At 36.7% G+C, this 27057-nt stretch overlaps 1 protein-coding gene across 2 annotated transcripts in view; it reads left to right on the top strand.

Moving 5' to 3' along the window:
- Window positions 1-27057, top strand: part of ITGA8 (integrin subunit alpha 8) — a 122292-nt gene that overhangs the window by 52950 nt on the left and 42285 nt on the right. For both annotated transcript variants that reach the window (XM_054191371.1, XM_054191370.1), the window contains exons 16-24: window positions 2109-2164; window positions 2662-2816; window positions 3959-4096; window positions 4593-4660; window positions 5636-5783; window positions 12529-12621; window positions 18275-18354; window positions 21458-21538; window positions 25227-25332. In XM_054191371.1, coding sequence (XP_054047346.1) covers window positions 2109-2164; window positions 2662-2816; window positions 3959-4096; window positions 4593-4660; window positions 5636-5783; window positions 12529-12621; window positions 18275-18354; window positions 21458-21538; window positions 25227-25332 — 925 coding nt within the window. The remainder of the gene's footprint in view (window positions 1-2108; window positions 2165-2661; window positions 2817-3958; window positions 4097-4592; window positions 4661-5635; window positions 5784-12528; window positions 12622-18274; window positions 18355-21457; window positions 21539-25226; window positions 25333-27057) is intronic.

Here is a 27057-nt window from a genome sequence, read left to right as displayed (position 1 = left end):
GAGTAATACTTAAGAACATGACTTTGGTTCTCAGCAGTGTATGATGAATCACTCTATTCATTACAGTAACTGAAATTGTGATGTTTAACAAGTAAGGGGTTTCAAGACGGATTTTTAACTCAATCTTTTTTAAACATGACAGTGCAAAAATTATGTGAGACCTCCAAAGCAAGAACACCAAGTTTAATGCACAATGGCAGTTCACGAGTTTACATTTGAGAAAATACACTCTTATGCTATGACATGTGAGACTGGCTTGTGAAGCCTGATGTCTAAATTGCATTTATTCAATTGCACAAGGTTTTCTCATTTTTGTTGTTCTTGTCCTTGCGTATTAGGAAGTAATTGGTTCTTCGTCCATTAACTCATAATTGTAAAGAAATAGGAATATGACTGAATTTGCAATTTCTGCATGGAACGTGAGTCAACACTTGTAATGTCATTTGAAGGCTACAGTTAAGTGGAGTTTAATGGCATAAGGCAATTTTTTTACCCAAGAGGAAAGTGTTGAGTAAGGTCATGAGAGTTACATGAATCCCAGATGTGGCACAGTTTCATTACATTTGTCAGAGGAAGCAAACACGCAATTAGAATGTGATTACAGGTTATTCTAAAGGTTATGTTACTGGGTTTGAACACACGGCATGGAGAAGTTAGTATAGAGTATAACAGTAGTGAGGAGATTAAGAGCAATGGCTAATTCAAATATGTTTTTATTTAACCCAAGCTGATTTCATATCTTCCAATGCTGATCTACAATCCATGTTTAGCTGAGTCTTCCATATACAAGACAAAACATTTTCTGAACCAATGAAAATATCCTGTAAGAGAGATTGGTAGCCAGGGACACTTGCTCGTTTTAGGAAGTCCCAAATCTTTCACCTAAACAATTTTGTTACAATATACGGGACTTCTTTGGGAATAATGCTGTGGAGAACGAAATCCTCATGGAGTATGACAGCAGAAATCAAACATCAAGTGACAGATTTCTTGTTTTGTCATGCGAAGTATGCCCTGCGAATAGCATCAACAAGTGTCATTATAACTGTTTCCCTAGCCATCAAGAGTAATCTGTGAAAGCTTTTTTAAAATGTGATTCAGTTAAATATTTATATAACTCACATAGATTCCTTACAAAGTGAAACTTTTCTATAAGAATTTATAATTTTTAGGGTTTTTTTAAATTAATGTTTATAGTAATTTTTGTTAGAAGGTATCAGCCAATAAAACTATAAAAGGCTTCTCCTGTTAGTTGTTGAGTATAACTGCAAATCTATTGCCTGTCTTACAGAGAAGTGGAAATAAATGTTTATTATGAGAAATAACTAATTATGGCTAAGGTGATGTTTGTATAATGCAGTTATAATTGTGATGTGAGTATTGCTAGGCTCAAATAAACTTGCTATAGGCTACGAACAGGCAAATGAAAAACAAATAACTTGTGTTGCATTGTGCAGAATGTGTCACATTATCATACTAAAAGTAATGAAAATGAATAACTAGTTTCTCTATGCTTTGATTTAGGTCATGTACCTGCCAACATCTGCAAAACTTAGCAAATTAAATATAACACATTCTGGCTAGTCTTCTGCAACCAAAACTGAAAAATTCAGTTGGTATGTTTGGAATGAATTATAGCCTCTTGAAATCATGAAAGTCTTATAGTAATGCCAATGGAAATCATCCAGCGTGTTTTGATTTGCTAGAAAACATGCTCAAAGATATTTCTTATTTGACCATGATGAACCAAAAGGACTTCTGCAGACAGCCTCATACAAAGGTGATATTTACTGAAGCTCAATGTAAGGAACCCAGCTTCACCAATAGTATTAGAAGGGTGGTCTTTGTAGGCTGTCTCAAGAATTAGCGGGAACAGAGACTCTTCTCTCTATATCTTTCACAGGAAGATATTCAGACCCTGTCTTTGATTATTAGTGGAGCCTAGGAGACTTGCTAACTCAGTTAGGGAATATCTTAGCTAAATAAGATGTCAGTGAATATCTTCTTAAGTAAAGGAAAGGAAAACTTGAAAGGTATAACTTGGGAACTGCTGAGTCCCAGGTCAGCTCTCTTTCTGCTAGTAATTACATCTTCTTTTTTATTTATAGCTTTACTGTAAGAGTCTGTGCAGACTTTGAAGGTCAAAGTATTTCAGATGAGATAGGTAAGAAATGTTTTATATTCCTATAATTTCCTCTGGCCCGCTCCATTTCAGATGTATTTTTTATTTCCACCATGAAAGATAATAGGAGTGAGATCCTCCTAAGGCAAGAAAATACAGTTAAAAAGATATAGACATAGATATAACACAAAGCTTGTATTATTCACTTGACGGATTTTTGATTTGGTTTAACCCATTTTCCAAACAAAATCAAGAACGTACCCTGTTGGAGAATGTTTGGTTTTGAAAAAAAAAAAATTGTGAAAGAGACAGAAATCCTGTACACATGTGATCTGTAAATGAAATTAGAAAGCTTAAATTACACATATTCTATATTTTGCATCAAGAACTAGTATGCTGCTAAACAGGCAGGCATTTAAAGCATAGATTAGTTTTATTTGGAAGACTTTGTTAGAGTAATTAACTATAATACATAATGAACTGTTTACTATTTTTTCTTTCCATGTTAAATAAATATTTTATTTACTTGTATCCTTTAGTGCTGAAAGGTGAATTGCAATTAGATTCATTGAAACAGAAAGGAGCTGTTAAGAGGACCCTCTTCTTTGATTACCATCAGTCACATCATTACTTCTCTATTGTGATAGAAAGGCAGAAACAGCTCCGTTGCCAGGACTTCCTTGTTTATCTCAGAGTAAGTTGTTTAAAATATTTTGGACTGTCATCAAGTCTCATTATTTGAATAATATCAGGGTTTTAAGGACAATAATAAAAAAGGAGCCACTGGAAAAGGAAGAACAATTTCCATTGTTTCCAAAATTACAGAAATGTGAGATAAGAAAGACCTCATCTGGGTGTCCAGAACATTCTTCTACCTTGGCAAAATTTCCTATGTAAATCTTTTTCTAAATTCTATGGCTCATCTTTTGTCAATGTAAGTATAAAATTAAGACTTCCTTTGAAGAAGAGTGTACAGTTCCTCTGTGTACAAATACACTCATTTCATGCTTTTGTGGAGATTCTGATTAAATACTGCATCTCCTGATACAAAAACGCATTACTCTCCCTATAGTATTCACAGTGGATAACCAACTGAACATGTTAAATGTTGTGATAATTCAGTTTTAAAATATTTTTAAAAGAGTGTCACCAGCAATATTTGCCTAAAATTCATATATTTTAAAATATATTTTTAGGATATTTTAAAATGTTCTTAGAAAAAATAAAACTGTGGAACTGCAGTTGTGAAGGAGAAAGGGTCATTGGCTACTCACTTGCAGAAGGAATTACCTCATGCAATTGAAGCAGATTCCAAGGCTGGTCCTAGAAATGCAGTGGGAGGTGAAATGGAAGAGTCTCAAGCAGTATGTAAGGAAGGATCTAGGCAGTAAAGGTGGGGGAGTTTTGCCATTGCTAATTGATATAAATTCTTGGTTATGGAACAAACCAACAATATTACCTCCACAAATCCACACATGCCCTCCCTCCATTCCAAAAGGAAGGAGGGCAGTAGCTGATAGGAGTTGGTTCTGTGTGTCTCTTTTAAACAGCTTCATTTTAGGCTAATGCTTTGAAAAAATTCTGAGTCTACTCAGCTCAGCCAGCTTCTTCCAGATGTGGGGCTGTGGAGGCAATGTGTTCTGGGCATTCCAGTCACTGGTGAGTCACTTTGTTTTCCTAATGACATTACATACAGACAGAATTTGGCTAGCAGCTGTCAAAGAACCATATCTTTACCTTCAATAAAGACTATAGTCTGAATCTTTTGCCATACCATACTAATGTGAAATAACGCTATTAAACCATTGGTTTTTATTATGTGATTGTCACTCACAGGATGAAACAGAATTTAGAGATAAATTATCTCCTATCAATATAAACTTGAATTATAGTTTGGATGAATCCAATTTTGAAGATAGCTTGACTGTGAAGCCAATACTGAACTATTACCAGAAAAGCTCAGTAACAGAACAGGTATGAATTTTGCATGCCACATTTTCTGTATATAAATGTGAAAGCATTTACAAATATTATGTGTGTCGTCTTTCTTAAAAGAGAGTATCATGCCTAGAAATTACACAACAAGGATTTAATTAATTCAAAATGTAAATTGAATATAAATATAGAACCAGGCAGGCCTTTAAACCATTTCCAAAACTTTGTTTTGTTCATAGTTTTGATTGCATTCTAGAATATGTAAGCCAAGTTACTGTGGGAAAGGCCCTGAAAGATTATATTGTTCTGCTAAGGACGTAGTTGACAGTCTAAATAGTCTCCAGCAGTACTCGTGTGGCAGTGAACTTATGGAAAAGAGAAAGAGATTAATTCACCAGGGCAGTGCTAATGATATTTAAGACACTTAGGTTAGTGATATTTAAGACATTTAGGTTCATGATACTTGAAGTGATTTGGACTTTGAGGCATGTACTAACTGTATTATAATTTTTTTTTTTATTTTACAACAATACAGGCTTACATTCTGGTTGACTGCGGGGAAGACAACTTGTGCATTCCTGACTTGCAGCTTTCTGCTATGCCGTAAGTTAAATAAAATAAATGATGCTGTGTATAACAAAATCCAGACACTTCTAACTGCTTTAACAGAATGAAATACATAGAACACAGTTCTGTTGTTTGCTATAGCTACTCATACCAGATTTCCATTTTCTCATCCATTTCATCTAGAAAACCAAGAAATGGAGAAATATTCACTTTAAAAATGTATCTTTGTCAGATATATTCTGATGTTTAGTGGTTACCATAGAAAATATTGTTTGCAAGTGTTTGTTAGGAGTGATTCTAGTTCTCTGAATGCCAAGAGATAATACAAATTATTGTTCAAAGGAGATTTTAAATTTGTTTATGTCAGTGTGCCAGTGACTTTGAGCTTGGGACACAATTCTCCTGAACTCAGTATACAGTGAAGTAAATGAATCTCGCAATAAAAGAATTTCAAAACATGGCAACAGTTCCTCCTATGGAGGGACAAATATGCTAAGCAGGACAGCTGGGGAACCTCTGATACTTATTTGACTATGTGCCACCAAAATCAGTATATACCTGTGAAAGGAAAGGCACAGTGCCATTGCAGGTTTCAGGAGATCTTCTGACATTGTTCATTTTCTAATGGGCACAAGGGCAAAACTGGAATCTCACCACATTTGTGCCCTCCAGAAAAAATACTGATGGGTCCCTGTGGCAAGTAATTTCTCCGCTAGGTACTTCTTTCTGGTTAGAAAGTAGTCAGGCTCTGAAATTTTATACAATTAACTTTCAGCTCCTGTAGTGGTACACTTTGATTGTCCATGGTTGTGTTTTCTCTTGACCTCTTACCTACCTAGGTGCCAGCACGCTTTTCCATGGGGTCATTTTTTATGAAAAATGTTTTATTCTGTGTTCACAGAATATTTTCCAGAGCAGTTCCTATGAGAGCAAAATGTCCTTCTGCTTTATTCATATGTAAATAGTAATTGTGCATGTTTTAACTCCTGACAAGTAGTATGTTCTATGTAGAGATAAAGATCAGTTAATAATTGGAGAAGAAAACTGTGTCATGCTCATAATAAATCCAAGGAATGACGGGGAAGGAGCCTATGAAGCTGAGCTACATATAAGGATTCCACCTGAAGCAGATTACACTGGGGTTGAGCGCAACAACAAGGTAAATGAAAATCAAAATGTTAGCATTAATAAAGCAGAAGAACTGGGAGGAAGGTTAACCTACATAGGCTATACCTGCTGAAAGCAGCAAGTAGAGAGGTGCATCTTAGGAAGGGAGATTCCGTCAACTCTCAACTATCCTTGCTTACACAGTCCAGGCTAAAGATTAGCCATGTCACCAGAAGATGGGAAGGTCAGTACCATTCTGTTCAGAGCCAGCTCAGGTCCAGCTCCTTGCTGTTAGCTTAGTTATAATTACCACACAAATACTGTCACCTGTGGCTAGAGGTATTCATAGCATTCAGATTTCAAACAGTAAACCCTACCAGTAGCAGGGAGTTATAGTGCAGAATCCCCTGAGCGCTTCCAACCTTGGATCCTGTGGTACCAGCTCTCAGTCAGAGTTAATGAGCCCTGCCGAACCCCAGACACTTGGACTCATGTTCTTGTCTCATGTTCCCACCACACCAGTGTTTTACCATTATTAAGGTATCCTGAATAGTTGAACATTAAATGCAGTATAAACTTGACAAAGTTGTTTTCCTTTGTAGTCTATTATTTTATCTTATGGATAGGCCAAAAAAGCAGTCATAGTGTGAAATGTGTTGGTGTGCAGAGATGGACTAACGTTGACTGAGGTCCTGCTGAGCTGTACTGAACATAGTGTTTCCTTTTTGGGTCTGTTTGTTTTTTAAGAGCAAAGATGAAACACTATCCTGCAAACAAGCAGAGTGTTCATGTATTCTCTGTTGGACAGCAAGTCTGAATCGCCTCATCTGCACATAAATCTCCCAAGCTGTTGCAACATGAGCTTGCTTTTTTCTGTCAGTGCCTGGAACGTTCAGAAGGGCCTCAAGGGTGAGAGTGGGAGAAAGCAAGTTAATTTCCTTTCCAAAGGCAAATGTTTTTAAGGAAGCTGAAAGTAACTTACAAGGTATTCCCTTATTCTCCTTCTGTCAGTGTCTTTATTAATGGGCTTTTAACCCAGTTTGAAAAAAATGACAGGAATTAATGATGTCACCAAAGATGAGAATATGGAAAGTCTCTGCAACCTCACTTCTCAGAAGCATATCTTTGTACACAAAACAAATAAGTAAAGACACCAGCCTCTTTCTATTGTCTGTTTCTTTTGTTCTCTTAGCATAGCCTCTGTTTTTTCAGACTGTGATCTACAGAATTTAAGTTCTCTTCCATATACTACACCTGGTTATATTTTTCCTTTGTTGCTCTTTAGGAAACTTTGGCTGTTCTTTTGGCTGTTACTAAGGATGTCAGGGGAGGCACTTATTCCAAAACCCACACTACATATTAGCGCCTATCTATCAGTTGGACTGGACAGAAATCACTTAGGGCTTCTCATTATTTTAGGAAAATTTGAATTTTGTAGTGCCAGCAGGGTTGACTCATGGGGAAAGGAAGGAAAAAAAGAGATGGGAGATTCTAGTGCTTTGGAAGAATGAGGAGATGATAGAATGGGTTGGGAAAGAGTGTTAATGTTCTTTTTCTTTTGAAAATAAATTTTTAAAGGCCCAGGAAACGTAATGAAATGTTTTCATTTTCTTCAATGGAAGATAAAATACATTTTTGTCAAGTCCAATTCTGAATCCTTCTGGATTTATAGAAAATTTGCCTTCATTTTGCCTGCATTTATTTAGTTCACTACAATATATAATTTATTTCATATTCCTTTATTTTTCATACTTATTCTATTCAAAGAGATGTCATTATGTTCTTTCTGAGAAGGATCAAAACATTAGTTCCACTATCTACATCATTCGTAGAATCATAGAGTTGCCCAGGTTGGAAGGGACTTTTCAGATCATCTAGTCCAAACATCAACCCAACTCTGACAAAATCCATCACTAAACTGTATCTCTAAGCATAACATCTACCTGTCTTAAATAGCTCCAGGGATAGTGCCTCAACCACTTCCCTGGGCAGCCTGTTCCAATGCTTAATAACCTTTTTAGTGGAAAATTTTTTCCTAATATCCAGTCTAAACTTCCCCTGGTGCAACTTGAGGCCATTTCCTCTTGGAAGTCTTAGTGTCTTCCCTTCTGCATTGCAGGTACAGTTTTTACAAGGATTGCATATGGTACTGCAAGCAAGTTTATTCTTTCTATTGTTTTTAAATTGTAAATACATATTATTTTAAAACTATAGTCTTCATGATATTATGGTTCCCTTAAGTAAACAAAAAAAATGCACTTCTGAGTGTATTTGGAAAAGAAATTGATATTGTAATTTTCTTCAAAAAGGTAAGATAAAACTTGCTGGCATTTAACTGCTGGTGGAGGTTGGCTCTTGTATTTTATCAATTGCTTTTCCATACTGCCATATGTCACTTAAAACTGCTGCGAACATGACAAAGAAGAATAGACAATCTTTGTAATTTAAAAAGAAAATTTTAAGAAAAAAAATGGAAAACTACATTTTAAAATTCAGAAATTATTTTATATCCTTCCTGTTCTGTTTTCTCATTTAATTCATTCTGTCTAAATGTACAAATTAAGTAATTTCACCACTCAAAGCAAGACTTAACAGGTTTTTTCAGTTTTTTTTCCCCAGAGGGATCAGAGTCCTATATATCAGGGGTTCACATGTTACCAGGATGACCAAATTCTTATAGGTCATAGTATAAATAAGTATAAATTAAAGAGGGACTCAATTAATTCAACCTATAAGGCTTTAAAAAAATATGGCAATTTGAACTGCTTGATGAGAGCACAGAAGAAATTATCACACTTGTATGCAGTAAACACTGAGGTACATGGAAAAAAGGTCTCTTGGTCCGTGGGTATTTTGAGGCATGGACCATAGATGAAAATTAATATTTTGTTGTCAGTTGCAGTGGAGTCAGGATTTCACTTTTTATTTTTGTGTTTCCACAGCACCATGCCAATGGGGCATCTGTGTCTGCTCCTGAAATTTACTTAATTTAATACAGAGTATTTTCAGCACACAGGTGGATTTGTGGTAGATCCTGTTGCAAACATGCTCTTAAAGCTCTGCACCTAAGGATTTCATTGACTCTTCAATGCATCAGTGTTTACAGTCCTCTGTGTAGTTGTTTTTCTCCAAACTGCAGAATTCCTTGTATTAAGGCAAAGATAATATTCAGCTCAGAACCAGCAAAAGTGGTAGACTGAGAACAGAAGAAATGAAATGTACTGAGCTGAAGAAATCACTTGATAAATTTCTGATGGAACTGAAAATTCTTTAGAATCAAATCATTTTATTACTCTGCCATCATTTCACAGTAATTGTACTCGTACGGGACAGTGGACTACTTTTATGGGGCTACTCTGGATTTAGTCTATCTAATAGACAAACAAATGTTTCCCTCAAATGCTTCCTGATTTTTTTGGAATAATTTCTTGGGTTATTCTATATCATTTGAATTACACTCAGAAAATGTTAAAGTCAACAACCTAACTGAAAATTAATTTGCCTTCTACCTCTTCCCTTCACCTTTATGGAATACAACATTTGACCTGCCTCAGTCATTGTCTTGTTGTCTCAGGCCTGATTCTGTAGCATATTGCACATAGACTGTGTAACCATATCAAAAGAGTAGCATTTTGCAAAGATGTACATGATCATATGTGAGTGGATAGCCACGTGAATGTGTGTGATCTTAAAGTCTGAGGTCAAGGACATGTCTTTGAAGTTTCATTGATTCTTGCACATACTGATACTTTTCCTTCAGTCAAAAGTTGATTAATGAGATACAATGACTTACGATGAAATCAAATGTGTTATTCATCAGTTGTATTTTGGAAACATTTAGAAGCTCCAGAGATGCGGTAAATGAGTAAATTATCACAGCTTTAAAAGTTACTGGAAACCTGTTGGCTTGTAATAACTGTCCATATGCATTAGGTATGGAGTTACTGGAATTAGCTGCAGTGAAAAAAATATAACCTCATTACATTGCTTCACATTTCCATGGGCAGCAGTAGGTCCAGAGACAATATATAGCTGCTGAATGGTACGTTCTTGCACTACAATAGCATGATTGCGTGCTTGAACCCCAAACCATTGCCTGAATACTGGGCACTATTCCTTTGACCAGTGAAAGATTTCCCCATATTGAACAACTCAATCCTGCCTTAGTAACAATGGCTGGAACAGAAATTCACATGGAATAATTAGTAGAAGTAAATCAGGCAAATACAAAGCCTTAATAGGTATTTGTTCCACACCAAAAACATTATGTATTTTGGCATAACTGTTTCTTCTCAGGCTGGGAACTGCAGAGTTGTTGCAGATCACAACCAGATTTATATAGCAATGGAGAAGCTCTGAGCCATTATCCCCATGCCTTTCTGAACTACAGTATGATGCTCTTTTAAAATAGGAAAAACACCTGAAACCTCCTTGTCTTACCTGAAAATTCTTAGAACGGTGGCTGGCTAGATGAGATGTGACTTGAGCCTTGTGAACTAGTTCTTCATACATCAGCTAGATGAGAAGCTAGATTCTGGCACCTGGTACCTAATCTGTGCATTTTTCCTCAGAAAATAAGATTGGAACTTGTTGATCAAGGAAAGAGAGGAGCTCTTTTACTCTGCATCCTGTTGTGCTTAACTATTCTGGCATCAATTAGTAAGTCATCACTAAGACCACCAGAAAGAGTTTCAAGTTTGTAGGCTGCCTGGATTACTTAAAGCATCCAGTCATTTTCTAGTTAAACTGCACCCTGGGAGCACACGTGTTAATTGTTGGGGTTTTGCTTCTGCTCAAGACGGCCAAAAAGACCATGTGTTGCTATAAAAATATAAATTGCTACCAGTGGCAGGTAGAGGGATTTTGTGGCAAAACCTTCCATCTGTCTGGGCTGCGTATGAACTCACTGATACTGACAATCCTGGGTGTATAAGTCTCTGCTCTTGCTTGATTCCTGCCTGGTTTTAATTTTCCTGGTTGGAACTTAACCACCTCAAAAAGGTGATCAGTGAAAAAACAAAGGCAATAAATCTCAGTGTTGAAGAAATTCTACCACAGCTGACCCTTTGTCACATCTTTGTGCTGCATGAATTAGCTTTTGTGATGCTGGTCGTATAAATTCTGTGCCATCAATCATTTTCAGTCTAAGAACATAGCCTCCAAATTGCAGAAAACTTACTTGCAAAACTCCTCTATTTACTCAGCCTTTGAAAGGCGAAAAAATGTGTGATAAGGGCTGATTTACTCTCTGTACTGCTGTGTGATACAGCATTAATAAAGAAACTGTAAAGCATCAACTATAGATGAATATTTATTTTCTAACATTTAGATCTCAATTTCCACTCCCCAGCAAAGCAAAATCAAAACTGTAAAACCCACACATCAAGTTAAAATGAACAGTTTTCCAGACAAGATTGGTTTCAACTGTGTTAACACCCTCTCTTCTCCCATGTGTTGCTTCTCACCTGTAATTAACCAGCTGGAAAGAGTGTAGAAATCCCCCACTCCCAATCCTAGAGAGGTTTGGAAAGGCTATTAGTGCTCTGGACATGCTGTGTAACAAACTTTATTTTTCCTCCTAGCAAATTGTAAAAGTGTCAGTATACAGTGAGGTGTGTACTGAGGGTGTGCTTCACGTGGGCTCCTTTTAGGACGTGCCCTATCTTTTCTTTTAATCTCAGGAAATTATAAGGTCAGCATGTCCATGCTGGTTTCTACAGATAGGAATGAATTGGTAGTCTGTGGTCTGGAGATTTCCCAGGTCTTTTTATATAAAGGGCATGACCTTGCACGTATTGCTCAATCGGTGCGAATCACAAATGAGAGGAAAGGTAGTGGGAGAGCCTTATAACAACAACTAGCTGCATCCTGCTTTTACAAAGCTGGTTTATGTCTGCACGTATATGGAAGTATTTTCTTTTATTGAATATGCCAGAGAGGAAAACAGGAAAAAAAAACCCACATGCTGTTGCTTTGTCTTACTCTGTATCTCCTAACTTCTATTCTATAGCTGTTCCTCCTTTTATACAGTCTGTTTTCTTTACAGAGGATGACAACTAGTGATAAAGACTAAAGGGTTAAAACATGGGATACATTTTACATTAAGAGCTTTAGAGGGGAATTATATTAGTGTATCCTCAAAGTTGTCAAACAAAACTGCCTGAGAAATGTTAGGTACAAACTGGACTTTGAATGAATAGTTGCTGGAAAAAGGTAAATTTTACTTATTGCTATAAACAACAAACACCTTAATTTCTGATAATGTGAAAATCTATCATCTGCTTTGTTGCTGAATTATAATACAGGTAACAGATTATGTTTTTACAGAAGTATCTAATGTTCTACTTTACCATAGGTTGGAAAATAAAGTTCTGGACTTGGTCCATGTCAAAGTTTTGCCATGCCAGAAATTCAGTACAAAGACTTCTCGTGATGGATGATACAACCATTGCAATTAGTGTGAGGCCTATTCTCCTCACTCAGTTTTGCCTACTCTTTTTTTTCTCTGTTGAGTCATTATGGCTACAGGAATGATTCCCAACAACAAAGCAGTATGTTAAAACTGGAAATTGAGTGATCTCATCACGGCTCTTAAGGTACTGGGGAACTTTCCTGTTTGATTTTCCCTGGCATCGGTTTTCTCCCATTGTCTGTCAATACCCATAACATGTTTTGGTAGTGCACCGAGCAGGTGTCTGAAATCAAAAGAAATGTCACAGTCAAAAAGGCATCACTTTCCCAACTGGATACATTTCACTGTGATCTCTGACCTCCATATTGGTGTCCTTTTGTTACAGGCCCTGCGTGTATTGAGCTGTGATTACAAGATGGAAAATGAAACTAGAATGGTGGTTTGTGATCTTGGGAACCCCATGGTGGCTGGCGCAAACGTAAGGGGAAACCAGATGCATTTACTGATTTTTATCTAATTGAATTTTAAAGGGGAGCAAATGGGAAACTATTCAATTAGCAAAGTGTGTCCCAATAAGCAGCACCTAAACCAAAACCAAATTATTTACTTGGACAGGAAATTGTTGGTGTAATAAGAGGCAGAACTGTGCCTCTGAAAAACTAACAATTTGTTGTCCTAAAAGATTAATGATGCTAGAGCATGTGTTTTATTTCACTTACTCTAAAGAAATGAGTGATTCAATTTAAGTCACAGAAGTTGCACTAGTATAACGAGAATCACAATCCATAATGGGATCTGTTTATTTCTCCCTTTTAGTATTCTTTCTACTTAAGATACGTATAGTAAATTAGACCTTCTTTAGCCTGATTCTTATCTTCAATGCATAAGGGTTTTCTCATCAGTTTATATCGTGATTTATATCCATGAAAATGTGGTTGGAGTCAAGTTTTCCTTCAAGTTATTACTGTCATTCTAAATATTTTCTTAAGACAGCTATTCATAAATCATACTAAACATTAGGTAGAACATTTGTAGCATTGTTTTTAGACAAAAGTGAAACTGAATAATGACTGATGATGGACAGCAGATAAGGATTAAACAGAGGCTTGGAGATAAAAAAAATGCTACCCATTCCACAGTTGTCATCACTTGTCCCTTTTTCATGACAAAATAGTTCAGGACAATCTTAGAAGTTCTGAACCCAGGAATATTCTCCATGAATGCCCTTGCAGAGAAATTCTAGCACTGCTCATAAATTCATCAGTGCTGTGAATATTTAACTAAAAACAAATAATCCAAGCTATTATTCTAGATAAAAAGCTATCCTAATAAAAATGAAGCAGTCATCAGCGTGAACATATACGAGGAATAAACAACAGCTTTTAACTGAAAACTGCCACTGTTTGCATTTGGGCCTGAGGCTTTGCAAAGAAACCAAGTAAATCTTCTTAGTATTTTCAAAATCCTTACTAAGTTAAGATTTGTCATATGGTAGATCAGTATTTCACTCTTCAGACTCTCTCCCTGGCCGCTTATGATCTTGAAGCATTTACTGTCTGACCCTCAATACAAGAATCAAATGGGTCATATGATAGGAGACTGGGGCTGGAATAAGCTTGTTTGGGTCACAGGGTTAACTTCAGATCGGTCAGAGAGCTTTTGAAAGTGAATGTGAGACCATGTGTCTCACAGTCATACTCATTCATGGTCATGAGCAGTCCCAGATAGATTCTTTGGGATTACAAGGAGCTGGAAACCATTGAAAAATTAACTCCATGTGATGGACCTTCTGGGAGCAGTAACCTGCCTGGTGAGGATCCTTCTTTGAAGAACTACTGCGAACTAGAAGTCTGAAGGTGGTACTATAAACATTTTCTGGGAAGGACATTGCACTAACAAGGCAGACTGGGTAGATGTTGGAGTCAATGAGCATAGAGAAGAGGGCTAAAAGGTTTTATACGTTTTATTTTATTCTACTAAATGAAATTCCTAAAAAGTAAGAGTAATTGAAAACATTTCTGAGGAATGGAGTTTTCATAATGGGAGGATGGGAGGCAATGATGGGCTGAAGCACTAGATAAATCTCAAGTCAAGGTAGATGATTTCTTGTACCAGAAAACCAGCAAATTTAGATATCTGCTGAGTGGTTTCCTCGTTAGTTTCATTGCAGAAGCCAATTGTCAAGACATAGACAAAAGTGGACAAAAATCTTGTGGATGATTGGGATGTAGTGTGGGGTGAGGGGAGGAAAGAGAGCATAAAACCCCATGGGTTTTGAAGAGAAAAGGAAGACTAAACACAGGAGTCACTAAGATTGTATACCAATCTAGGAACAAATCTTTGTGGTTTGCATATTGTCATAAACATAAGCAATGGAAAGGTTTGAGCATAGAGGTATTAGACTACAGCCCCTCACGCTGCACCCTTTGAATCCAAAGCAGCTCTGTTTCCACATCATCCTTGACCCAAAATGCTAGCAGTGTGAAGACATCAGGAATGCTATTTGGTGGCCACTAAAGCAGTACTACTCTCACCTGTCTCCTCATCAATTCTCACAGCCTAACTAATCCTGGTTTTCTTCAGAATCAGCTCTAGGGCTGCAAGAAATGCATTGTTAGCAAATATTCCTAAGCAAAATATTTCATAAAGAGAAACTTAGAAGTAGCAGAATAAAAGAGCAGGGCTCATAACGTGTTTAAGGATATTCTGGTTTATAACAAAAGAATTCAACGCTTGAAAATTAAGGCATATGAAGATAGAGCATTACAAAGCCAGATGGCAAAAGTGTTTGATTATAGTGAGTGAAAGCTTAAAGCCTAACTTTGTCTTTGAAACCAGCTGTCCTGGAAGCTTAGTAAAGGTGAAAGGACTTGAGCTTTTTCAGTCCAAACGTATTTATGATGGCAAATGTACTTCCAACAGCAAAATACCAACCCTTTGTACAAATTGCATAAATCATGAAAGGCTGCTCTGATCCATTTCCAGTTTTGCAAAACAATTCTGCTCTGGCAGGAGATCAGTTATTCTCAAAATATTCCGTCAGAAAGGGACTTTCTGTGGAAGTTGTGAGGGAGTGGGAAGGGAGGATTAGGTCAAAATCAAACATTCCTAAAACTCTTAACTATTGAGTCACTGTGGTGACTTTTCAGCACCCTGAAATCCTAGAATTCTTGAACTCTTTAAAATCAACTTCTGAGTATGAGGGTTATGTCAGGATTTTGTGATATAAGCCATGGGATATCACTGCAGCAGGCTACAGAGTTGTCTGACATTTCGCATCTTCAAAATGCATTATTGTCATCAAAATTGGTATATCATCTGACATTTTGAAAATCTATGACCTTAAAATCATTTACTGGACACAAAAATTACTTAACCTTTTCAGTAATATCTTTGTGGTTAAAAAAAGATGAAGAGATGAAAAAGAAGATAAAAGAAATGGGAAGGAAAATCACAAAACCATATGGCCCAGAATGCAAACTAAATGTGGTACCATCTCACTGGCAGAGTGCTCAAAGTACTTATTCATGACACTGAAATGGATCAGACTGACAAGCTTCCTAGTGCTTGTTCAGTAGACTTAGCAAGTGAGATGTACGTTTTATTATAAATTCTTGTAAAATTTGGAAGTTAATCAAAATGAATAGAAATAAGGTTAGAAGACTGGGAGGCTTGGAAGATCTCACCTATTTCTTGGTATATACTAAACTGATTCTTCAATAGCGCAGAGGCTTTATCTTTCATATGCACTGTAAGACACTTCAAAAAAAGTTAGCCCTCTGTCTCCCAGCATACTCCTAGATCCTGTCTAACATAATAACAGATTAAGGCTTACCAGTAGTAGCAGAAATGTCGTGTTTTTCAAAGATACGTGAGGTTACTAGCGTGGAAAATAAGGCAATTTTAATGAAACTAACTTGGCTTGGAAATTTCTAAATAAAATTAAACTGTTCTGATAAAATGAATGTCCTACAAAAATAAGGAGGCTGAGCAATTGCTAAGTTACAAGCTCAGGCAAATTCAACTCCTTTGGCCTCAGTGGGTTTTCAGCAAGGGCATGTGAACATCTTTGGCCCATTATTAGTAGCAGTGTCAAGGGCTAATTGACATTAACAAAGTCACAGAACCACACAGAGACAACATCTGCAGCTTATTAGGCTCATGCAGTAGGAGTGTGTTTCAGTATTAAATAAGGGATTGAGCCTCAGGAGTATAATAGATCATCAAAACTGCAATTCATCTCTGCTCTATCTGAAGAAAAGTTTATCTTTGGTTCATCAAATCTTTTTTTCTGCTTTAAGTGGAAACAAATTTATATAGACATGATCAGTAAAAAGAGTAAGAGGAATGCTGAATTGAATATTTGGAATTTTTTGTCTCAGAGATTAAAAAAATCATGTTATATTTTTAAAGGTGAATGAAATATCAATACAGTTGTTGAAATCATCTCCAAAAAATAGCTTGCATCTCCATTCCAAGTCAAATATTCAGCTTCTGTTTAATTTAATGAGCATTACCTTTTAACCTTAAAGATTTTACTCCCAAAAGTAACTATAATGATGACATTAAAATGTTCTGAATTCAAATATTTGAACTTGCCATTTCTTTTATGATGGCAATATTGCTTTCAGCATAGGACAACTGAAAGAAGTAATTGAAACATGTTAGCTAAGTCTTGTTCTGAAGATGGATTAAGATTCAGTGATGCAAGTGAGGAAGATTTAAAAAAAAATAATCCTTGGGAAAAAGGAATTGCTTAAACATCTGAAATAACACCTGCAGAGGAAAATGCCTCCTCTTCAGTGATGTTGAATCGGGTCCCGAACATAAAACTCTACATTGCTGTGTCCTGTCCTGTTGCTGACAATGCTACCCCAAGTATGTTGAGAAAAGTGTGCCAAGCAGACAACTCTTTTACTTTTTTTTCCCCCTGTAATCTAGTCAGATATTGGCAGAGGTGAAGGAATTATGTCCTCATTTCCTAAAGCCTTATGATTAATTTCTCAGGAAGATTGTTTCTCCATATGGAGAATATGGCTATGTGTAACCATCCTTTTTTAAAAAATGAAATCACAGTGTGGCAGTTATCTAGCAGGAAATTCTACCATCAGGCAATAGGGGAGGCAGAGGGGAGTGAGAAGTGGTACAAGATTACAGGCTGTAGACTCTGCTGTCAGTCTCAATGCAAAATCCGCATTTCAAGAACTACCAGATTCAAAACACGTGCAGTTGAAATGAGGAAATTAAAAACATTAATTTAAATATTGCAGTACCATTTTATTAATTTAATGTGATGGGCAGATGGCATCTCCCCCTGCTCCCTGCCACTCGCATACTGGGGCTGTAAGTGTCCAACAAGAGGGTTACAGAGACCCCACCATATGCTGTTGTGTATTCCTTCTTTAGTTGGCCTTGCAATTATCACATGGAGGAAGCCAGGTCTGCATAAACACAAGGGAGCACCGCTGGAAACCTTTATCTCCTTCAGTTTCGGGAATTGTGTGTTTTGCCCTCTGTCTTCTGTGCTCACATGCTGGGAGTTGTGGCAAACTGAACTACAAATATAACTTTGAAGTTGTATTTGTCTTAACTGAACTACGGCTCCTAGAAGCTGCAATGAAAAAAAATCAAACCAAATCAAACTAAAACATCAAACTGCTGCTAATTGAGCTGCTAGAAGAAAAACAGGTGATCAGTCAGCCCCGCAACACCTAAAGCATGCAGCTCATGCACAGTTACAGAGACAATGGGAGGAGATGGGAGACCTGGACAAAGGCATACAGGGATGGAGACAGGGATGAGAGGTGCCAGACAGCTATTATTTTCTTTTGGCTTGGCAAAGTAAAGCAAAGACTGTCTGGATGAAGAAGGACCCACCGCTGTGTTCTTGGGAGTATGCTCCTCTGTTTCTCTTGATCTTTCCTCTGTCCAGCCAATTTTCCCATCTGGTGACATACACAGTCAGGATGGTATTTTTTCCTAAAAACAACTAAATTATATTATTTCATACTAATTTTAAAAAATAACAGTATCTACACAAGTCTGTGAAATGCAGTGTTGAACAGTGCTGCTTTCTCGATATGGAAAGATCAAACCATTTTTAATAACTTGTCGTTTTGTTTCTTTCACAGTTCTCTACAGGCATTCGATTTTCTGTTCAGCATTTTGAAAATGCAGATTTCAGCATCAATTTTGAGCTGCAAGTAAAAAGGTTAGATGTTTTATCAAGAGTATGGTTGGTTATTTAAATTCTGAATTCCTGTTGATATCTGAACTTTAATATATAAGAAGGTCACTCTAACTCTTCAATGTCAGTATTTATTTCATGGGCTTTCCTATGGAAGCTTTCTTCAGGAAGATTTGTGGAGTTGGAACCTTGTTAGCTTTTAGCAAAATTAGTTTTAGAGTTATTCTGAGAATTTCACTATGTTAAAATTCAGGGTAACTGATTTTGTTCAATGGTCCAAGGACCTCCTACAGATTTGCCAAATTTGCACTTCTTTCTCCACTTCAGGATTAATGAACAGTGATCACTTTGTAATAAAGTTTTGCATTTAAAAACATATCATGCTCTGAAAAAAAAAAAAAGATGTGCCACTTCTTCATGAGTATTTAAAAAAATAGAAGGAGAGCAGTTAAAATCTGCTCAACAGATTTACTGGCATGAAGAGAGAAAATTGTTCCAGTTTGATGCAGGTGAACCTTTGTCATTTTTCCATTAGTTTCTTCCACATTTGTGGGGCTGAAATATTACTGCTGGAGAATCTTCTGTTTTATGCTGAGCAGCGCTTCCTCCACAGGGATGAAAAAGTGTAGGACGGGCTGGGTTAGGATAATAGCAAGAGCAAACCTGGGATGTTTTCGGTAGGTGGCAGGGCTTCTGCTCCATCTGTCCTTATTAAATACATGCTGGAGTCCCTGATGGGGCCCTCTCTACCCCACACACAGAGACTTAATTGCTAATGTCTGGCCTTTAATGAGGGCCTTGATCATGTTCACTATGGTAAATAACTGAGACATTTAAAATGCTTAAGTCATGTTTCCAGAATGTAAGCCTTGAAGGAAAGGACATGCAGAAACTCGGGAAGGGCACAGCAACACCACAGAAGACAATGAGGTGCCAGGTCAGGCCTCAGCCCTCTGCCAGGAGTCTTGCTGGTGAGCTGGAGGCCATGCAGACCTGGGCATGGGCTCCTCCAGAGAGAGATACAAGATAGAACGTCTAGTTTGTGGGTCCCCTGTCCATACCCACTGTTCACTGTCAGGTCATTAATGCAAGCAATACAGTTTGAAATGGGTATCAGAGGCTCTCACCACTACCCTTTTCATGCTGTGAAACTGGGGAGGTTCAGAGCTTTTTGGGTAGCTAGATCTTTCTAGGTAATAAGAGTTGAGGGTAGGTCACTTTCATAGAAAAAGTGACAAGGCTTTACTGAGGAATAAGTCTGAACTTCAGGAGACAGCAATATCTCATGTTGCTCCACGAGCGTGACTCGCTAAAATGTAAATGGAGGAAATCTGTTGGGCTACCAACACGGACAGTTTCCTCAAACTGATATCAAAATGCTGAAGAGCACCCAACTACTTAAAAAAAAAAAAAAAAGAAAAAGTTAAACTTCTTGCATAGGGAATGTACTCTACAGTTAAAACTCACTGCTTCGGACATTCCTTCCCAAGCAGCACTAAAGTTTGTACATTTCTATGTCCTTAATGAACAGGTAAAACAATCTTAAAGAAAAAGGAAACAGAAATCCGTAAGGCAGAAAGAGGAAATTACCTAAATGGAAGGACAGGGAAGCAGAGAATTGGTGTCCTGAATTTGTGTCCTGCTCTGAGATATTCAAAAGAGAGACCTTTGATTTACTCAAAAACATCAAGTGGAAAATAAATATTTTGGTTTGCAAGACTGAAGTTCATTACTTATAGGAAATAAGCAAGAGTCTGAGTAGCGTCTTGAAATCTGATTCCTTTTCTGATGTGGATTTTTCTAGGCAATTACATACCCCTTAGAGAGGGAGATGTCCTGGGACTTATATATAAACTATTTTCTTCTTTAGAGAGTACCAGAAAGCACAAACGAGATTTGAATACTAAATATATATGATCAAAAAATCTTTATTTTAACTCTGTGGAAAGTAGTACCGTTATACAAATTGGCGAAAAGCTTATTCTAACAAATTAATGGTATAGTAATTTTTATACTTTAACCAATTGTTGTACTTTTGTACTCAAAGCAATGGCTATAGAGGATTACATCAAAAGTTCAAATGATGTTTGAGGGGAATCTGCATTAGTTTACAAACAAATTAGAGCTGCTCCTAATTTTAGCAATCTGCAACCAGAAAGCCTGGATCAAAGCAGTATTGCCTTTTACTCCTCAAGAGTCAGTTGCTGGGAATGCTGGCCTCCTCTGAATGTTTCCATTTGACTGATGCTACCCAGATGTGATAACAGTAAACTGGGACAGCAATAGAAACTTAGTCTCCACGAAGCAAGGAAGTACTTCCACACTTGCTTGAAAAAAACTCCAAACTTAGTACCATTAATCCCATAACTAAATAAATTCTAAGTCGGTAATTATTTATTTTCACTATCTATCTTCATGAATTTGAACCTGCAAACCTTTTTGGACATGTAAGGGCTATGGCCTTTTGAAGTAAGAGAAACTACCTTTGCTACTAAGGATTTTTGATAAAACGAGTGAGATCACTAGGCTTTAAACATGGGGATCTGTTTTCACTGCTAAGTGGGATTAAGGGTGTAAACACCCTCTCGATAAGGGAGGGGAGAAAATTAGAAAGGTAAAGAAACAGTTTATTTTGGTGATTTTTCTTGAGAGACTCTGTCATGAGAAGTCACAAGTTTGGAGATTTTATTACAGATTTTATTATAACACAAAAGCAGATTTTATTATAACAAAGCCTATCTTGTTCGTTAACACTGCCTTCCTCCAATGCATGAAACACCCTTGTATTCTATTAAGATACTCCTATCCATACAGATAGCCAAGACTATCAAGGGAATTTACATGATATTCTGAGCTAAATAAATTCGTATCATCATATTCACACATAAGACTCTTGTAACTAAGCTTGAGTTGATTATGTTATTAAACATGTGATGAGATCAAATAATACCAAATTTAAATAACAATGTCCTAACAAGGCTGAAAAGTGGCAATAGCGAGCCCATGGTGTAATATGTCCAATGGCATCACTTCCTAATTTTAGGCCTTGTGGTATTCAGTGCTGTATCTATAATAATCTAGAGTTCTGCTAGTAACCTTTTTTAACCCTTGTACACTTCTTTTCCAGTTCAAACAAGATTAATCCCACCAGCAACTTAGTTAACCTCCGTATCAACATCAGTGCTGTGGCTCAAGTACAGATCAGAGGGTAGGTATTCAGCCATTTCAATTCATAATGATAACTATTTTTTGTATTGAATCTTTCCATGTATAGTAATCCCATGTAGTGAATCTCTTGACATATTATATTCCCAAACGCCTTATCCACTGAGAACACCTGAGAACTCCCAGGGAGTCTCGCCCCTGCTAGTCTTGCAGGATGGAGCTACTAAGAACTTACCAGGTCATGTAGGGCAGGACTGCCCCCGTGGACTCCAGTAAACCTACTGAGTGTCTGTGACAATGCAGCACACTGTACAACCCCACATTGTAGTAACACCAGTCAGAGACAATATTTTATTTGGGCATTCAAATTGTGTATGGATGTTACTAGTACAAAGTGCCTTGTGCAACCACTTAGGCACTTAATTCTGAATACCAAAGCAAAATCTGCTGCTTTTATGATTGGAATGATGAAACACATTATGGCAAGGCATATACTAATAGAGAGCAGAGTGAGGCCTTTGGAGAGAGGATGAATAAGGAATGAGCTATGACAAGAGGTCAACCAACTACTACTGTAGGCTTCTTACATTTCTGGCTGAAGCAGGTGCCTGTACCACCGCAGGGTATGATCAATGATGATTATTTCTATTTCTGTCCTCACATAATAGCTTAGTTTCTAAACTATAAAATGCAATTAGGTGATAAGAATCTCAGACTACCCTGTAAAATCTTAGAATGAGACTCCTACCCTGGCATCCTGGAGGAAGTCGGCAGGATGTTCTTTTAAAGCAAATAATTGCCCCAAATGCATTTTGTCTGAGATCTCAGATTTCCTACATCTCCTCTTCTCAAACTACAGCTTGAAATGGAGCTGTCAAAAGAACATATTTAACAAGAACAGAAATTAGAGTATTATTTCATTTTCTGTAGTTAGTGGTGACCTAGGGAAATGGGCTGTATAGGAAGAGAGGTGAAAAATACAAAATGAGAGGAAAGGTAACACAGAAAGAAAAGTAGAGGCTGACAAATTAAGAATCAAGGGGTTAGTTGGTGGTCTGCAGATGTGTGAGAAAATGTTGGGAGACAGCAATTGCTAGGTGTTGCTAAGGGTGGAGACCCAGGTTAAGGATTGGCTGGAGTTTCAGTGCATCAAAGACATTATTATGGATACATACACAAGACTTCTCAGTAAAGTTTTTTCAGTTTTTTTCAGTGACATTGCTCATCACTTTCAAAGGAAAATCTTCCAAACTTTTTGTATTCTTTGCAAACTGTTTGGAAACTTTTTGCCTCCGTTGTGTTCTTTTTAATGAAAAGTTCTGTCTGTAACCGGACACCAAGAAATGACCAGAACATCCTCGGTTCTTAAAAAGAGCATGCCCACAAGTGGAAAAAATGGCTTGAAATGCTGCCTGCAGTGCTAAGAAACAGGTCATTAAACACAGAGGAATTGCTTAATTGAATGACTTCCAGTTCCTTTCCTCTTAAGTCTTTTAGTTTCTTATTAGCTATAGCATGCATGTACAAAGGAAAATTCCCAAAAGCTTTGTTGACAGATTTTGTTAATTACTCAGAGGTGCTAAAGCATACAGCTCCAAGGGAACTATTTGCTCGCAATTTCGTAGATAAAAATAAAAGAGAGATTGTGTCCACATTTGGACTGGAAAATATCTTGCATTGGTTTCCCTACTTCTCTACACAAAGTTGCATGAAGTAGGACTGGAATCCCTGTACATTTTACTGAGGAAAAGTAAGTAGTTACCAAATTGTGCATATGCCTACATGGACCCATGCTAATACTGCCTCTATGAGAAAGGAAGGGATCTTCTTCAATATCCTATTCAAAAGAAATTTAGGATAATTCCTTAGATAGTTCATTTAATGAGCAGTTGCTCTGATAACTAAGATCTGATTATTCTGCTTACCCTGTTTTCTGTAAAACGTAAGAGTTTTGTAGTTGTAACGTATTTCCCACTGCTGAAAGAGCACTAGAGGAATAAGGGATTTGGGAAGGAAGTAATTTGGACTGGGAGGATTTGCAGCTGACAGAATTCTTATTGTATATCCCACATAAGCATTTTCCTTTACTTCCTTTATCTGATTTTTCAGTGCTCTTGTTTGACTGATCATTGTCACCTAAAAGTGACACCTAAAGGCGTCACCTAGGAAAAATCCTCATCTAATAAATCACACAAATGTTAAAAATATTCTCAGTTAAATGCAAAATAAAATAGTCAAAAGAGAGGATTTCTGTTTAATTTTACCTGATTTTGCTACTTTCATGTCAATAGCAGAAGTCCACAAAATAATGGTAAAATCTGTTAAAATAGATGTTCTTATATACCTTATAATAATTTTAATTGAATGTCTACATTTACACTTTTCACTTTGTAATTCTGTGGATAAGAAAAACACTGCACAGGGAGTGTAATAGTTTTTGAAGCCTCATGCCTGCTTCTTTTTTTCTATGTACAGTTTCTGGTTTGCAGATTTTTGCAGTAGGTTAAGGGTCTCTATGTCTTGGCTTTTGTAAAAACACAGGAAAGTTCATATTCTCCAACACTTAATAATTAAAATTCTTATTGGAAACAAGGCCATTTGTGACAAATAACAAGTTAGGCTAAGTACCTCATCTGAAATGACTTTTTAATGAATATGTTTCATTTCCTTTATTATTTAGTTTGGCTTGTAAATTTGTCCTCTGGCATACTTGTGAATACAAACTGCTGGCCTTTTGAAGGCTGGGGAAGTATTAAAGTTAGCAGGCTACTCCAGGATGCCCTAAATTTCATGAAGAGTTGTACTTTAGCTGGATGGTATTATATTGTTCTTCTTTGGGATTCCTTGCTGCTTTGAGAAGGTGTATTCTGTAGAAAAGTTTCTATCAGACATTTCATTCACATAAGAACTGGAAGCAAGAACAGTTTGTTTCTTCCTAAAGTATTTTAAGATGTCAGCATTTGCAACAAAAACATCCAGTCTTCAGTTCTCTTCTTCAAGGGACTATCTGCAGTGGTGCTTTCTGTGTTTAGACTCAAGGAAAAGTAAATTAACATCGGTGGCTAGAAGTCCACCGTTTTAGTCAAATATTATATTCTGAAAAAAACTCATTAGCAATTCTTTTTTAACACTTTTCTATCAACAAAATTCCAGCTTTGGCAGAACAAGCATTGAAATTTTATGACTTCTCTTTAAGCTAAAGATTCTGGAAACCAGCAAAACTGAGTAAGAGTTGACCTTTGTAAAGAAAGGGTGATATTTACCATTTTAGCACCAAGAGCTACTTTCAGTACCAGCAGATGACAGATGTCTGTGCCAGAACTCACCTACCATGCTAAAAGGAATGCTCGGGATATGATTTCCCAACTTCTCAACAACTGAATAAGGTTAAAGTTGGCATCTGAATGGGACCCCTCCAAGGAACTTCCAGGTTTTATGTGAAATAAAATGCTGGTGATTAAAATAGAAACATTAACAGAAGACTACTTAGTCCTTTCTTGAGGTTAGACAGAGAAGGGAAGGAAAAGTAAAATAGCAGACAGTAATAAAGATGTCAAATATTAAGTCACTGTTTTCTTCATGTGTGTTCACCTTACCTAATTCTGATGAATGTGCCCAAAAAAAATGCCCTTAAGGGCTCAGGTTTCTATAGTGGTCTTAATTTTTTTCTACAGTTAATGCAGCCGATCACTGGTAACAGTTACTATTTTAACCTGTTTTATATATTACAGAGTGTCTCACCCCCCAACAATTATTTTGCCACTTCACAACTGGGAACCCAAAGATGAACCTACAAAAGAAGAAGAAATTGGTCCTTTAGTAGAACACATCTATGAGGTAAAAATGATATAAGTTGCTACAGAACCTTATGCTGCTCCCATTGAAATCCTGATGAATTTGGTTTATTGTCTTTATCTGCAACTAGATAAAGCCACAAATGTAAATATTCTGACTTTAGCACATGACCCAAATTTAATCTGGGAATTCGTAGCCCCGGTATCTGTTCATGTTGGTGGAGGAGATATTAGTTTATGCTAGGAGTCTGTCTTTGATATTTAAGGGATCTATAAACATTTTGGTTGTTTGACTAGAATTAAAAACAGTGCTTAATAGCTCATTACAATCAATGGCACATATTTTCAGTGATTTGACTGGTTTCTCATTAAAGCTGTGAGTATTGTGCACAGGAAAAAATATGTTTCCTTTAACATTTAGCTAATTGAAAAAAACTGTAGACATACACGTAACTTGTTAACTCATTGGTCAGAAATAGTTCTGTTGAAAATAACAACAAGTATACATATTTCTGTATGTATTACATATACATTTCAAGTATGCATATTTCTACCTTGTATTGTTGTTCGGTTTTTTTTCTATTGATGATTCTTCAATTAAAAGAGAGGAGTTCAGGTTAGAAAAAAGTGCATTGAGTGAACTACATGGAATACAGGCCACCTTTGGAATCTGATGGATGACCTTTATTCTAGGGTGTAAAACGCAGTACTTCACATATGGTTATAATTCACAAACTAACACTCAAGAAAATATAAGCAACTGAGATTAATCAGCAGTGTAAGATTACAGTTTGCATGACTACTAGTAAACTGTAATAAACCAGACAGTAAAATAAAAAGTATTATTCATTAATTACTTATCTTAACACATTTCTCTAAACTGAAAAATATCTAACAAATCTTCCTGTCTCAAGCATTTGGGCTGTTTGTGAAACTACATATGTGACTTCATATGCATTGAAATAGTTACAGTGATTAAAGAAACTGCTTTCATGGTTTATTGATATCAGCAAAGCATAAATAAGCCCAAACACCTACCCAAAAACCCTTTACTGAAGATGTAAGATTGAAAGTGGGTTTTATCTGGTTCTAAATAAAGGTCATCAGTCACCAGAATTCTACACGTTTTAAAAGAGGAAGTTCTTACATCTCTAGAAACTTCGAGTGAAGCTCCATGTTGTTCTGCTTCTTCAGCTCTCATGCTCGGTGTTAACACATATCCAAACTTACTGTGGTCATCAAATATTTTCAAATTGTAAACTGATATAAGAAAACTATTTTAATAGCACAGATTTTTTAAAAAATAACTATTATTCCTATCTTTACTCATTTTCCCAGAAAAGAATAATGTCCTGGGATGTTACTTTAGAAAAACTAGTTCTGTTTTTTCTTTTGGGGAAATTTTAACTGGGAGGTGTTGAAAATATAGTTCTTAACCACAAGAACAAGTTCAAGCTCTGCCATACCTTCTATTCCTACACCCTCAAATGTGATTCTTTTGTGTCCTGAAGTTTCAGCTACTATTTTCAAGTATGTTCTGTTAAGGTTCATTGTATATATTTGTATAGTGTATTTTGCTGGTGTGTTTTGGTTTGGGTTTTTTATACGTTTTTAGGTAATGTCAGCTCTTTCATATATAGGAAAAAATGGGAAAGGTGATGCATTTCTTGAATACAAAGTCAGACAAAAAGGTTGCTCTCCCAGATTTGCCACTGTCTTTGTGACTAACATGTAGAGGTCCTTTTCCCCCACCTGCCACAGATTCTCC

Source organism: Rissa tridactyla, chromosome 2 (genome assembly GCF_028500815.1).
Source record: "Rissa tridactyla isolate bRisTri1 chromosome 2, bRisTri1.patW.cur.20221130, whole genome shotgun sequence".
In the NCBI taxonomy this organism is placed as follows: domain Eukaryota; kingdom Metazoa; phylum Chordata; class Aves; order Charadriiformes; family Laridae; genus Rissa; species Rissa tridactyla.
Note: the sequence above shows the minus strand (reverse complement) of the source record. Positions and strands in the feature narration are given on the sequence as shown.